The sequence below is a fragment of the Giraffa tippelskirchi genome, chromosome 3 (genome assembly GCF_054371585.1).
Source record: "Giraffa tippelskirchi isolate mGirTip1 chromosome 3, T2T-mGirTip1v1.2.pri, whole genome shotgun sequence".
Taxonomy (NCBI): Eukaryota; Metazoa; Chordata; class Mammalia; order Artiodactyla; family Giraffidae; genus Giraffa; species Giraffa tippelskirchi.
Window position 1 is genome coordinate 57,708,761 of NC_137277.1, and position 13,011 is coordinate 57,721,771.

General features: G+C 47.0%; 1 protein-coding gene and 1 long non-coding RNA gene across 8 annotated transcripts in view; one reads left to right on the top strand and one right to left on the bottom strand.

Annotated features, from left to right (window-relative positions):
• TOM1L1 (target of myb1 like 1 membrane trafficking protein) overlaps positions 1–9,021 on the bottom strand; it is a 62,866-nt gene extending 53,845 nt beyond the window's left edge. For 6 of the 7 annotated variants that reach the window (XR_014079966.1, XM_081581704.1, XM_081581698.1 and 3 more), the window contains exons 1-3: positions 8,907–9,021; positions 6,459–6,543; positions 2,272–2,350 (exon numbers count right to left, since the gene is read on the bottom strand). Coding sequence is in view for 6 of the 7 variants with exons in the window: in XM_081581704.1 (XP_081437830.1) it covers positions 2,272–2,350; positions 6,459–6,543; positions 8,907–8,964 (222 nt within the window). In the remaining variant the exon portion in view is untranslated. Of the gene's footprint in view, positions 1–2,271; positions 2,351–6,458; positions 6,544–8,054 lie in introns of all 7 variants that reach the window. The other variant, XM_081581700.1, reaches the window with a different exon arrangement.
• Positions 9,022–9,312: 291 nt separating this feature from the next.
• The window catches only part of LOC145542594 (uncharacterized), a 185,074-nt gene continuing 181,375 nt past the window's right edge, over positions 9,313–13,011 (top strand). The window contains exon 1 of the long non-coding RNA XR_014079967.1: positions 9,313–9,494. This is a non-coding gene — a long non-coding RNA (uncharacterized LOC145542594). The remainder of the gene's footprint in view (positions 9,495–13,011) is intronic.

Below are 13,011 nucleotides of genomic sequence, written 5' to 3' on the forward strand. Positions count from 1 at the left end.
CAATGAGGAGCTATTCTGCCTCCTAACCTGTGACTCTCACCTTTACTTTGGCACAGGTCTTAGACTCACTCACTCTCACATGCTGGTATGGAAATCAGGAGGCGAGGGTGGACAGGGAACAGGCAGCAAGCTGTGAGCAAGGCCTGAGAGATCAGATGACCTGCAGGAGAGAAAGTGTGGCGATGCAGAGAGAGATGGGGGCGTAAGACATAGCACTCGGGAACAGCTCAGCTTCCTCAGGGGAGAATCCCGATTGTCCCCGGAGGGAAGGAACCAGGATGGAGGAAGTGCTGGAGCAGGGACAAGAAGCCAGCACAGGAAGGTCAGATAAGCTGGCCGCGACAGAGAGAGACAAAGGCGTTATACAGAATCGACAGCTGTCAGAAGGCGAAACACTGCAAGCTGAAATACAGAGAGCGGTGTAAATTCATCTTCTGCCCTTAGGCTCCTCAGTCAATTGTCCTAACCTTCAGCAGCCCTGGGATGCCCTCCATTTCAGGGCACAGCTATATACCTTTCTACTGCAAATCACAATCATTCCCCAAGTCCTTCCTGGATGCTAGGAGAGAGGCATTGGGGCTGAAGGACCCTCAGTCAACACCTGATACACTAGATCTTCCATCACAAAGAAGTTGAAGACACAAATGAAACAGTGACTGTCCTTGAAAGGGGCGTGATTTGTTCAGAGAAGCAAGGTGGTGTGGGGCCAGGGCATGGAATTTAAAATCTGAGACCTGGATTGAAATCTCGCCTGTGCTACTTAAAACTTGGAGGGGGAAAAAAAAATCACTTAACCTCACCTAGCATCAGTTTCTTCATCTGAGAAGTGGAGTCAATAATACAACTTCTTCACAGGGTTGTTGAGAGCATCAGCCAAAGTGAAAGTGAATGTCGCTCAGTCATGTCCAACTCTTTGTGACCCAATGGACCGTAGTCTGCCAGGCTCCTCAGTCCATGGAATTCTCCAGGCCAGAATCCCGGAAGGGGTAGCCTTTCCCTTCTCCAAAGGATATTCCCAACAAAGGGATTGAACCCAGGTCTCCTGCATTGCAGGCGGATTCTTTACCGTCTGAGCCACCAGTGAAGCCCAAGAAGACTGGAAGCCCAAGAAGCCTATCCCTTCTCCAGCAGATCTCTCTGACCCAGAAATCAAGCCAGTGTTTCCTGCATTGCAGGCAGATTCTTTACCAGCTGAGCTACCAGGGAAAGTATCAGGCAAAGGTGTATTTCCATCACCAACCCACTGTTCTCCTATTTCCCCCGGAGCGCCTTACTCCTCTCTCCAGTTCCCTCCATTCCATGACCTCCCTGAGGAGGCGATCATGGTGAAGGAGAGGAGAGAGGTCCAAAAAGGTGGAGGGGAAAATCCCTCTAAAACTGTATTCTGACCCTAACTTGTAGGGTTTCTTCAGTGGCAGTATCATTAAGACTTCAATTCATTTCTTCTCCAAGTAAGCAAGATGTGCTAAGTTCTTTTCCCCTGAAGCTAGAAAAGGGGGGCAAAGCTCAGCTCTGCTCCACAGCCCTCTAGATAACCATGCTCAACTCTCCTAAGGGCAGTCTGATGCTGGCAGAGGAGCACCACAGCCCTGTGTGTCGTGGGGCCAGGATGAAGTCAGCAAAGGCACTCAGAAGACACCAGAAAGCCACACAGCTCACTCTCAGGCAGCAGGCAGCGTCTACAAAACATACTGAAGTGAGACTGGCAACTCACCCAGCAACTGAAGGGGCCACACAGCCAAGGTTGGGGGAACACGGGAACACATCAAGTAAATGTCCACACCCATATCAAGAAACACAGTGCACAGAATTGTTTCTATCAACAAAGACCTTAATTCAAATTACATCAGGCAGCAGAACTTGGCTGGATCCTAAAGAGCTACCAGCACCTCAGAATTCCAGAGGTGTGCAAGCAAGGCAGGAAGCTAACAGGGAGGCATTTTTAAAGCTTCAGTTCTCCCCACCTGTAACACATACACAGACTTCTCGATCAGCTCAGTTCCTCCAAGTTGTTCATTACCAGTTCTCATCTCCTAACCAGGAAAATATGATTTTCCGGGAACACTCACTTTCCACCAAATTCAATGTTCTTACAATCAACAAAACTCCCTTGATTCTGTAATTCTCAGTAAATGAATCATTTTAATCCATACTGCACATAACTTTTTGCTAACCTATTATCTCAGAGTATTTGTATCCTTTAGACCCAAAATTAGAAATGTGACTGTAACTTGGGCAATCTTAGTCTCAATTTAACATTAAAGTACTTACTGACAAGGTGAGTTGGATTTCTTTATGATTGTAGTTTTTGGAAATCCTTTTCTTCAAAGCTTTTACTGCATCTTTTGGCCTATGACAATGAACACAGTAAAATCATCAATGCAGGCACTGCGGAAAGCAAGTCTGTCTCTGCAAAGCACTGTGCAATGTGGAGAGAGGAACAGCTAAGGAGACACCCAAGGTCTTAGTTCTGCTGTGTGACACTGGCCAGATGACTTACCTTTTATACCCGTTTCCTCATACATCTAGGCAGACAATACCACCCACTTCCTTGTGAGAACCAAATAAAGTATTCAGATGATCATTACCTAGAAAGCAATACATGTGAAATGTACTCACACCCATAGCCCTCTCTATGTCAGTGCACAGAACCACCTTACATGAAATGAATTTCCAAAAATGTGACCTAAGATTATTATTAGTATCTCCTAGCTCCCTATTGTTGTTTTTGTTGAGTTGCTAAGTTGTGTCCAACTCTTTGAGACCCCACGGACTGTAGCCCTCCAGGCTCCTCTGTCCATGGGATTATTTAGGCAAGAATACTGGAGTGGGGTGCCATTTCCTCCTCTAGGGGATCTCCCTGACTCAGGGATCAAACACGCATCTCTTGTATCTCCTGCATTGGTAGGCAAATTCTTTACCACTAGCACCACCTGGGAAGCCCCAAGCGCCCTACAAGCAGTGGGATATAGGAGGAGGAGTTAGGACTAACTAGAACTAATTGATATGCTACAATTTTATGTTACAAAAGGAAGAACTATGTATAAGTAGATGGTCCAAACTCACTTCAAGATGACCAGTTATAAGTAAGTAATGGGGATATAATGTACAACATGATGACTATAGTTAATACTGCTGTATGATATATTTGATACCTATTAAGACAGTAGATCCTAAAAGTTCTCATCACGAGGGAAAAAACTGCTTTTGTAATTGTATGAGGTGATGGATGCTAACTTATTACGGAAATTGTTTTGTAATATATGTAAGTCAAGTCATTTGCTGTACACTTTAAACTTATACAGTGTTGTATGCCAATTATACTTCAAAACTTAAAGAAGATACAAATCCTTTTTGCATATTGCCTTCTAATTTTGTTATATCTGCATGGGTAGAATTTCTATTATTGATAATATAATTATATAACATTACATACACTTACAATTGTAACTATTATAATAGATATATTTCTAAAAAATCATATATAAAATCTTAAGATTAAATTCTTGGAAAAGTTTAGAAGAACAAAGATACTGTTTTAAAAGAAAAAAATTGGGGGAATTCCCTGGTAGACCAGTGGCTAAAACTGTGAACTCCCAAAGCAGGGGCCCAGGTTTGATCCCTGCTCAGAGGAAGATCCCACATGCCACAACTAAGACCTGATATGGCTAAATAAATAAATATAAATAAAAAAGAAAAAATTAAGTAAAATAATTTTACACTGAGATCCCCTTTTTGCACTATCAATGAAGAAGTCAGTAGTATAAGTGAAGAAAAATGTTCAGAGGAACCAAATACAGTAAATAAGATTATAGAGAAACCACTATAAATACTTTAAAGTACTAGTTAGTACTTTAAGCACTTTTCATTATTAGAGTCAATAATTAAGTGTAATGCTTTCTTTATCATCATCAGTTCAGTTCAGTCAATCAGTCGTGTCCGACTCTTTGTGACACCATGGACTGCAGCACGCCACGCCTCTCTGTCCATCACCAACTCCCAGAGCTCACTCAAACTCATGTGCATTGAGTCGATGATGCCATCCAACCATCTCATCCTCTGTTGTCCCCTTCTCCTCACGCCTTCAATCTTTCCCAGTATCAGGGAGGGTCTTTTCCAATGAGTCAGTTCCTCGCATCAGGGGGCCAAAGTACTGGAGTTTCAGCTTCAGCATCAGGCCTTCCAATAAATATTCAGGACTGATTTCCTTTAGGATGCACTGGTTGGATCTCCTTGCAGTCCAAGGGACTCTCAAGAATCTTCTCCAACACCATAGTCCAAAAGCATCAATTCTTCAGCGCTCAGATCTCTTTATAGTCCAACTCTCACATCCATACATGACTACTGGAAAAACTATAGCTTTAACTAGACAGGCCTTTGTTGACACAGTAATGTCTCTGTTTTTTAATATGCTGTCGAGGTTGGTCATAGCTTTTCTTCCAAGGAGCAAGCGACTTTTAATTTCATGGCTGCGGTCACCATCTGCAGTGATTTTGGAGCCCCCCAAAATAAAGTCTGCCACTGTTTCTACTGTTTCCCCATCTATTTGCCATGAAGTGATGGGATCGGTTGGATGCCATGAATGTTAAGTTTTAGTTTTAGATAGAATGTTAGTTTTCTGAATGTTGAGTGTTAAGCCAACTTTTTCACTCTCCTGTTTCACTTTCATCAAGAGGCTCTTTCTGCCTCTTCATCTTCTGCCATAAGGGTGGTATCATCTGTATATCTGAGGTTATTGATATTTCTCCCGGCAATCTTGATTCCAGCTTGTGCTTCATCTAGCCTGGCATTTCACATGATGTACTCTACATATAAGTTAAATAAGTGGGGTGACAACATACAGCCTTGATATACTCCGTTCGTGATTTGGAACCAGTCTGTTGTTCCATGTCCAGTTCTAACTGTTGCTTCCTGACCTGCATACAAATTTCTCAGGAGGCAGGTCAGGGGGTATGGTATTCCCATTTCTTTAAGAATTTTCCACAGTTTATTGTGATCCACACAGTCAAAGGCTTTGGCATAGTCAATAAAGCAGAAGTATATGTTTCTCTGGAACTCGCTTGCTTTTCTGATGATCCAGGGGATGTTGGTAATTTTCTCTCTTCTTCCTCTGCAGCTTGAACATCTGGAAGTTCATGGTTCATGTACTGTTGAAGCCTGATTTGGAGAATTTTGAGCATTACTTAGCTGGCGTGTGAGATGAGTACAATTGTGTGGTAGTTTGAACATTCTTTGGCATTGCCTTTCTTTGGGACTGGAATGAAAACTGACCTTTTCCAGTCCTGTGGCCACTGCTGAGTTTTCCAAATTTGTTGGCATATTGAGTGCAGCACTTTCATAGCATCATCTTTTAGGATTTGAGATAGCTCAACTGGAATGCCATCACCTCTACTAGTTTTGTTTGTAGTGATGCTTCCTAAGGCCCACTTGACTTCACATTCCAGGATATCTGGCTCTAGGTGAGTGATCACACCATCATGATTATCTGGATCAGGAAGACTGTTTTGTATAGTTCTTCTGTGTATTCTTGCCACCTCTTCTGCTTCTGTTAGGTCCATACCATTTCTGTCCTTTATTGTGCCCATCTTTGCTTGAAAAGTTCCCTTTTAATCTCTAATTTTCTTGAAGAGATCTCTAGTCTTTCCCATTCTATTGTTTTCCTCTATTTCTTTGCATTGATCACTGAGGAAGTCTTTCTGATGTCTCCTTGCTATTATTTGGAACTCTGCATTCATCAACATAAACTAAGATAATCTCTTTAGCTGTCCATGATTACTTTAAATATACAGAAAAATCAAGAGAACTGTATCCCTTACAACAAGTTGTAATTCAGACTAAGTCACAAAATAGCCTTAATGATTTTGTTTTTTAAACTTCAACTTCTTAAAGTTTAAGAAGTGTAACAAAAGATACCATATTGTTTAAGAACTCAGCATAAACATGGATGAGTTGGCACTCAGAAGAAAAAAACTGTCTTGTGACAGGCAGGGGAAAACAACTGCTAGACTATTTCCTGGTTGATAATGACAACTGCTCAGAGACAGTTCACCACCAGGAGTCCAGTAGCTTCTTCATGATATTTTTCAGTTACAATAACATAAAATATTGGCAATCAGAGCAAGAAGAATTCCTAATGAAGGAAACAATATCTCCCCCTCTCTTTAAAGAACAAGGGATTTGAGCCTCACAGAGACAAGATTTGAAATTATTAAGGAAAAGGCAAAGAGAAAAATTATAATGGATTCTCAGATATTTCACATGCTGAAAAAAACAGCTGTCCTAATATTTCAACCTGACATGTCTTCAAAAGGCAGTGGGTACTTAAAAGGAGATGGAAACACTATTTCAACAAGAAAACCAAAGTCTGCAAGAGAAAACTCGAGTTTGCAGGAGAAAACACACTATAGTTCTGACGCTTCTTATGAGAGATAAACACATGAACCACACTCTGAACTTACCCATCGTGGGTGGTGTTAATTATGTCACAGATGTGCATGAACTGGCCCCAGTCTTCCGTCTGCACTCCAGCAAATGTAGCCTTTTCTGCAAAGAAAAAGTTATGTTGAGTCTGAGCTACAACAGAATAAAACATATCTCAAAAAAAAGTGAAAGTGTTAGTCACTCAGTCATGTCCGACTTTTTGCGACCCCATGGACTAGAGCCTGCCAGGCTCCTCTGTCCATGCAATTCTCCAGGCAAGAATACTGGAGTGGGCTGCCATTTCTTTCTTCAAGGGATAGTCCCAACCCAAGGATTGAACCTGGGTCTCCAGGTTTGCAGGCAGATTCTTTACTGACTAAAGCACCAGAGAAGCCCCAAACATGTCTGGTTTTCCAGAAACCATCTGCCTGGGGTTCCCTAACAAGCACCATTAAGCTTACATCACCAAAAGGCAGAGAGATTTTTTTTTTCTGAGAAATTCCCAGTAATTCAAGAATCAGTCAAGATCCAGGTTGAGAGTGCTGCTGTTGCCACAGTAATAAATGACTTATTAATAAAGGCTGCAGGGCCAGAACAGCCCACCTAAATCTCCATCTGCCTGCCTGTCTTTCAGAGAAGGACAGCCACCTACAAGGTGAAGTGTATACTGCTCAGTATTTTATCTTACGCAACTACATTTAACCCACTGTCAGAGATGATGACACAGAAGTTCAAGAAGGTTAAGGAAATTACCTAAGGCTACACAGTCAGTACAAGGTAGAACTAACATCAAATCTAGGTTGTGTTTGTTTGCTTTTTTAAAAGTCACTTATTCTCCTTGGCCGAGTGGTGTTGAGAAAAAGAGAATCTACTGAAACTGTCTGTGTACTTCCCAGCACCTGTATTAATCAGCGCTGCACCAGACAAACTTGAAGACTCCTGCACCTGGAACCCCGTCATTAAACAATCAAATAGTTTTTCCCTGTCCAGAGATTCTCCTTAAGAAGACAGAACGCCACCTGCAAAGATTATAGAACACTCAGCCTGAGTGATCTTAACGTCTTTCCTACAAGGAAAGTTGCCGTTTCCTTCTCCAAATGGTTTGGCTGGGGGAACTCCAAAGCCAAGCCTGCTTCTCACCTAGGAGAAACACTATCTGCATTTGGCATTCAAAATGGACAAAGCTTACCAATCTTGTGTTTAGGCATAAGGTTCTTTCAGCCAGTTTCTTTGCTCCCCATTCCATGCTCCTTCCTCCCACCTTCCCATCTTCCTAGAAAACTCCTACTCACCCACCCTTCAAAAGCCATGGCAGAGTTAAGTTCTCCCTTTTCATAAGTTTTGGGTGTTTCACATTTCTCTTCTATCGCAAAGGTACTGTACTATAATCACTTCCCCATATATGTATGCATCTTCCCCACACCTTGATGGTTGAGACCAGCTCTTGCCTGTGCCTGCTTCAGGTCCAGGCATATAGTTGTCAGTCAGGAAATGTGCATACCACTAAAGAATAAATCAGACTATGAAGATGCAGTCCGACTCCATTTCTGGTCATGGTTTATTTTAATACCCAACACAGAAAAAGCCAGCAACAGTTTGGAAAGCATTTCCACCTCAATGGAAGTTACACTCACCATCTCATAAAGTTGTGGGAATCAAGCTTCAGGTTGGGTGGCCTGTTCTTTTTAAAGAGCAGTTAACTAAGCTGCAGGCTAAACTGTCTGAGCCTCCTTGTTATAACTACCAGGTTCTCCTGATTTCCTCGTCCCACTAAGTTCGCCGACATGATCACTCTCTGCTTGGCATCTCTCGGCACGGGTGCCACAGTCGATTCCCGAGGGAGGCACGGAGCCGAGGGGGCAGGGAGCGGCGTCGGTGAGCAGCCCCGGGCCCGGCTCCGGCTTCCGCGTACGTCGACGGGAGCGCGCCCACAGGAGAGCCAGAGTTGGGGAGACACCTGCGTGGCCCTCGGTGGCCCGCAGAGGCCTCTGGTGTCCCCAAGAGAGAGCCTGGCTCCCCTCCCTTCGCTCCTGTGCTAAGCACGTCCCTTCTCTTTGTTCCTCCCGAAAAAGGAGCTCAGGCTGTAACGGCCTGGAATCCGCGAGCACGCGTCTGGACACCTGCCTGAGCCGGCGAGGTCACTGCACTCACCCTCCTGGAACCGTCCCCTCGCAGAGCCGGCACAACCCCTGGCTCGCTCCCGGAGAGGCGCGCCCTGCCCCACGGGGTTCCCCCCGCCTCGGAGGGCCAGGCCCGCCGCCCCCGCCCCCCGGCCACCTGTCCGCTCCCACGCCCACCCGCCCTGGAAGGCGCCGGGGGACAGTGCGGAGCCGGGCTTCGAGAGAGCCGGGCCGAGACAGGGCTGTCGCCGCACGGGCGGGGCGCGGGCCCGGGAAAGTTGCGGGGAGGCGGGGAACTCCTCGAGCTGGGACCCACGCGGTCCCGTGCGGCGGGGAACGGAGTCGGGGCGCGGGGGCCCCCCTTACCTATCAGCTGGCCCAGGGAGCTCGCGTACGGGTCCCGGTGACTCTTGCCGAACGCCATGGCCGTACCACGAGCCAGCCCGGCCTCCGCCTCTCGCGACTCCTCCCGCACGGCCCCGGCTCCTCCCCCGGCCGCTGCGGGGCGCCGGGCGGGGCGGGGCGGGGTCCCAAGGGGGCGGGGTCCATGGAGGGGCGGGGCGCGGAGGGGTGGGGCGCGGCCCTGGAGGGGGCGGGGTAGGGTTCGGGGTGGGGGCGGAGGCGTGGGGCGAGGGGCGAGGGCGCGGAGGGGGCGTGGTGGGGCACGGAGGGGGCGGGGTGGGGCGCGGAGGGGGCGGGGTGGGGCGCGGAGGGGGCGGGGTGGGGCGCGGAGGGGGCGGGCTGGGGTCCCCTAGGGGTCTGCCGCGCGCGCACCTGCCGCGCCCCGGGTACAGGCCTCGCGGCCCGGGGGCCGCCGCTGGGGGCGAGGGCCCGAGCGCGGATCCTGCTGCTTTCGGGGCGGGGCGCTGCCCTTCTCGGCGCCTCCTGCGCCCCCTTGTAGAGAAGGAAACGAGGAGTTAACACAGGCCTCAGGTCACGGTGAACATTAGCCAGGTAACCCGCCCAGGTCAGCGTCTGGCACCCACAGAACAAATGTTTAGCCACTGAGGGAATCGAGCGCCTGGAAATATTTACCACCCCACCCCCCACCCCCCGCTTATTGACCCGGCCCCTGGATCCCGGAGCGAAGGCGTGTCCCTCGCCCTTAGGCTGCAGGTGAGGGTCAGGAGGGCGGACTGGCTGCAAACGAGGCGCCGTCCGTCGTCTCGCCCCCTTTTCCTGAGGGACCGCTTGGCGCCGCCGACCGAGCTCCGGGCTCCTCCTGGGAACTGTCCTCCGGGGAAGCTGAGGAAAGGAAAGGGCTTTCCTTCTGCCCGGGGAAGACTGTTCGGCAGTAGAACTGCTTTGGAATGTAAATCCGAGCTTGAGCTCTTCAGCCGCTATCCGGTTGCCCTCTCAGAAGCGGAATTCATTCCCCCTTCTGGGGCATTCAATGAACATCTGATTGACTACGGCGACAGTCTCCCGTGACGCCAAAGCCTGCTGGAGGCTGGGTGTCTCCAAGGTGATGGCAGTTAGCACCACATGGGCTCCCTGCACCTCCAGGTCTCACTTCCTGCCGTCCGCTTGGGCCCAGCTCTTCGAACCCTCTTTGGTCCTGGAAATGGTGACGAGATCCTCCTTATGTTCCTAGTCATATATGTAAGCATATAAATAAAAACCAACCCCAGTGTGCATCAAGGGGCTAACTCACTTGGGTGTTTTGCTCTAATTTATTTCTGATTTTACTTGATCCTTGCGAGCTAATAATACCTGGGATTCTAAAATCTAGAGTGAAACATTTTTGTTGTAAATGTCTCCTGCTGCTGCTGCTGCTAAGTCGCCTCAGTCGGGTCCGACTCTGTGCGACCCCATAGACGGCAGCCCATCAGGCTCCCCCGTCCCTGGGATTCTCCAGGCAAGAGCACTGGAGTGGGTTGCCATTTCCTTCTCCAATGCATGAAAGTCAAAACTGAAAGTGAAGTCGCTCAGTCGTGTCCGACTCTGAGCGACCCCATGGACTGCAGCCTACCAGGCTCCTCCATCCATGGGATTTTCCAGGCAAGAGTACTGGAGTGGGGTGCCATTGCCTTCTCCGAAATGTCTCCTACCTGTGACTAATACTCTTGACATGCATATCCAGGGGAACTCCTTTATGTGGTGCTACTTATCAGTTTCCTTAGTCATCGCTACAGCTTCTGCTGACACTGTTGAAAACCTCTTGTGACATCACCAACCTAATCTCTTTCATATTATACAGTGTACAAAGCATTTCACTCTCTGAACCCTACAATCAAGCAACCTTAAAGAGAAAAGTCAGTTTCAGGTTAGGCTGCTGTCGATGTCATGGCCTTCCATCAGGGCATGAGAACTAGGAAGGAATCAACACGCAGATTTTTAACATAACTGCTACTTCTCATGTGAGAGATTTTTTTTTTTTTTTTAAATTTCCTTGTGCTATGGGATTGAGGCACCAGGGAGTACGTTCAGGACATTATGGCTGGGTAAACAGAACCAGGTTGATGGTTACTACTGAGGCAGGAGATAGAAGGACACCAGACTAGGCATTTACAACTAGCCTCCTGTTGACATTTTTTGAGGAAGAAGGAAGGTGGGATCGAGGCTAGATATTTACAATCAGCCTTCTGTTTGCACTTCAAAATAGAGATAACAGGGCTTCTTTGGTGGCTCAGCGATAAAGAATCCACCTGCCAATGCAGGAGATAGGGGTTCAATCCCTGATCCCGGAAGATCCCACGTGCTGCACAGCAACTAAGTCCGTGTACCACAGCTGTTAAGCCTGTGCTCCAATGTCTGGGAGCTGCAGCTACTCAGCCCATGTGCCAGAACTACTGAAGCCCATGAGCCCTAGAGCCCGTGCTTTGCAAAATGAGAAGCCCGCAAATCTCAACTAGAGGGTAGCCCTTGCTGCTGGTGCTGCCACTGCTGCTTAGTCGCTTCAGTCGTGTCTGGCTCTGTGCGACCCTATGGACTGTAGCCCGCCAGGCTCCTCTGTCCATGGAATTCTTCAGGCGAGGGTACTGCAGTGGATTGCCATGCCCTCCTCCAGGGGCTCCTCCCAACCCAGGGATCGAACCTGGGACTCCTGCATTGCCAGCAGATTCTTTAACACTGAGTCACCAGAGAAGCCCAGAGAGTAGCCCCAGCTCTCCACAAAACGAAAAGCCTGCACAGCTATGAGAGATATATATATATATACATATATATATGTATTTGATTTATTTGAAATATAAATATTATATATGTGGTGTCAAGACCCCCCAGTAGGCCTCTGGGCTGGAATCCATCTTGGAAAAATGTTGTACACGCTTGTGGGAAGGGTCGTCCTAGGGCAGGTTAGGTGTGGAAAAAGAAGCAAGATAATTGGCCAAAGGTAAACAAAGACCCAGAAGAACTGCCTTCTACAAATGATTTAACTGCTTCTTTATTGTGCTCCTCCTCATTAAGAAGACATCCACACCCTTGCTCTCCAGGTGTGAATCTCTGTCTTCCTTCTGCCTTAATTAAACAAACTTTCTCTGTGTGCTCTCCCAATTGTGTTGTGTCTCTAATGATAAACTTTGTACCTGTTTTTACAGTTTTTGCTTCCTTGAGAAATGCATTTTTCAATGGGGCAAGAGCCAGGGAAAATTTGCTTCTAGCCTCTAGCCTTGATGATCTAGTGGCTAGGATTCCTGGCTTTCATCCAGGCTACCCAGGTTCAATTCCTGGGCAGGGAACTAAGATCTCGCTTCAAGCCACCACTCACTACTGTCTCTCCAAGATCACTGCCCGAAGCTTTTACCTCCTCATGTGCCCATGGAGGTGTTGTGATGGTTGCAGGCCTCTTTCTGTGTTCTGCCACTTTCTCCATGATCCCCCAAGTCCCCAGGTGTGAAAATCAACCCAGTCAATGTTAATATGGTCTGAGAGTAGTATAGGATTCACAGCTAAGTCAAGGTCAGAGAAGAGGCAGACTCCCAGAAAGAAACAAGGATAAAGTTTCTGGGTACCAGGAGAAAAATCTCACCACAACTTCAATTCTAAGGACACTTTCTAAACACAAGCTGTAATACTAGGTAGAAGCAAAGAAAATAATCTTTACTTTAAATACACTTAAATGCCTGGAACTGGCAATCTATTTTAATGTAGTCTTCCTAAGCCTGAAGTCGGGAGGTAAGCACTTCATTTTTACAAATATCTAATCTGAGACTTAAAAAAAAATAAATAGCTTGACCTGAGTTTGAGTCATGGCTGCCTGAGTCTAAAGCCTATATTTTTGTTACTACATGAATCTGCTCACTGAATATATCTCATTTATTTTATTTTAAAGGATCTGTTTGGTTCAAAGGGAGACCTCATGAAGAAGATAGGAATAGGAGTTGTCATATACTTTGCTGCCACAGGCTCCTGCTGTTGTTTCTATACTTGTTCAAGAATGCTAATATTATCTGTGAAAAAGTGCATGTCGCTCAGTTGTGTCTGACTCTGCAACCCCATGGACTATACTGCTGCTACTGCTACTGCTAAG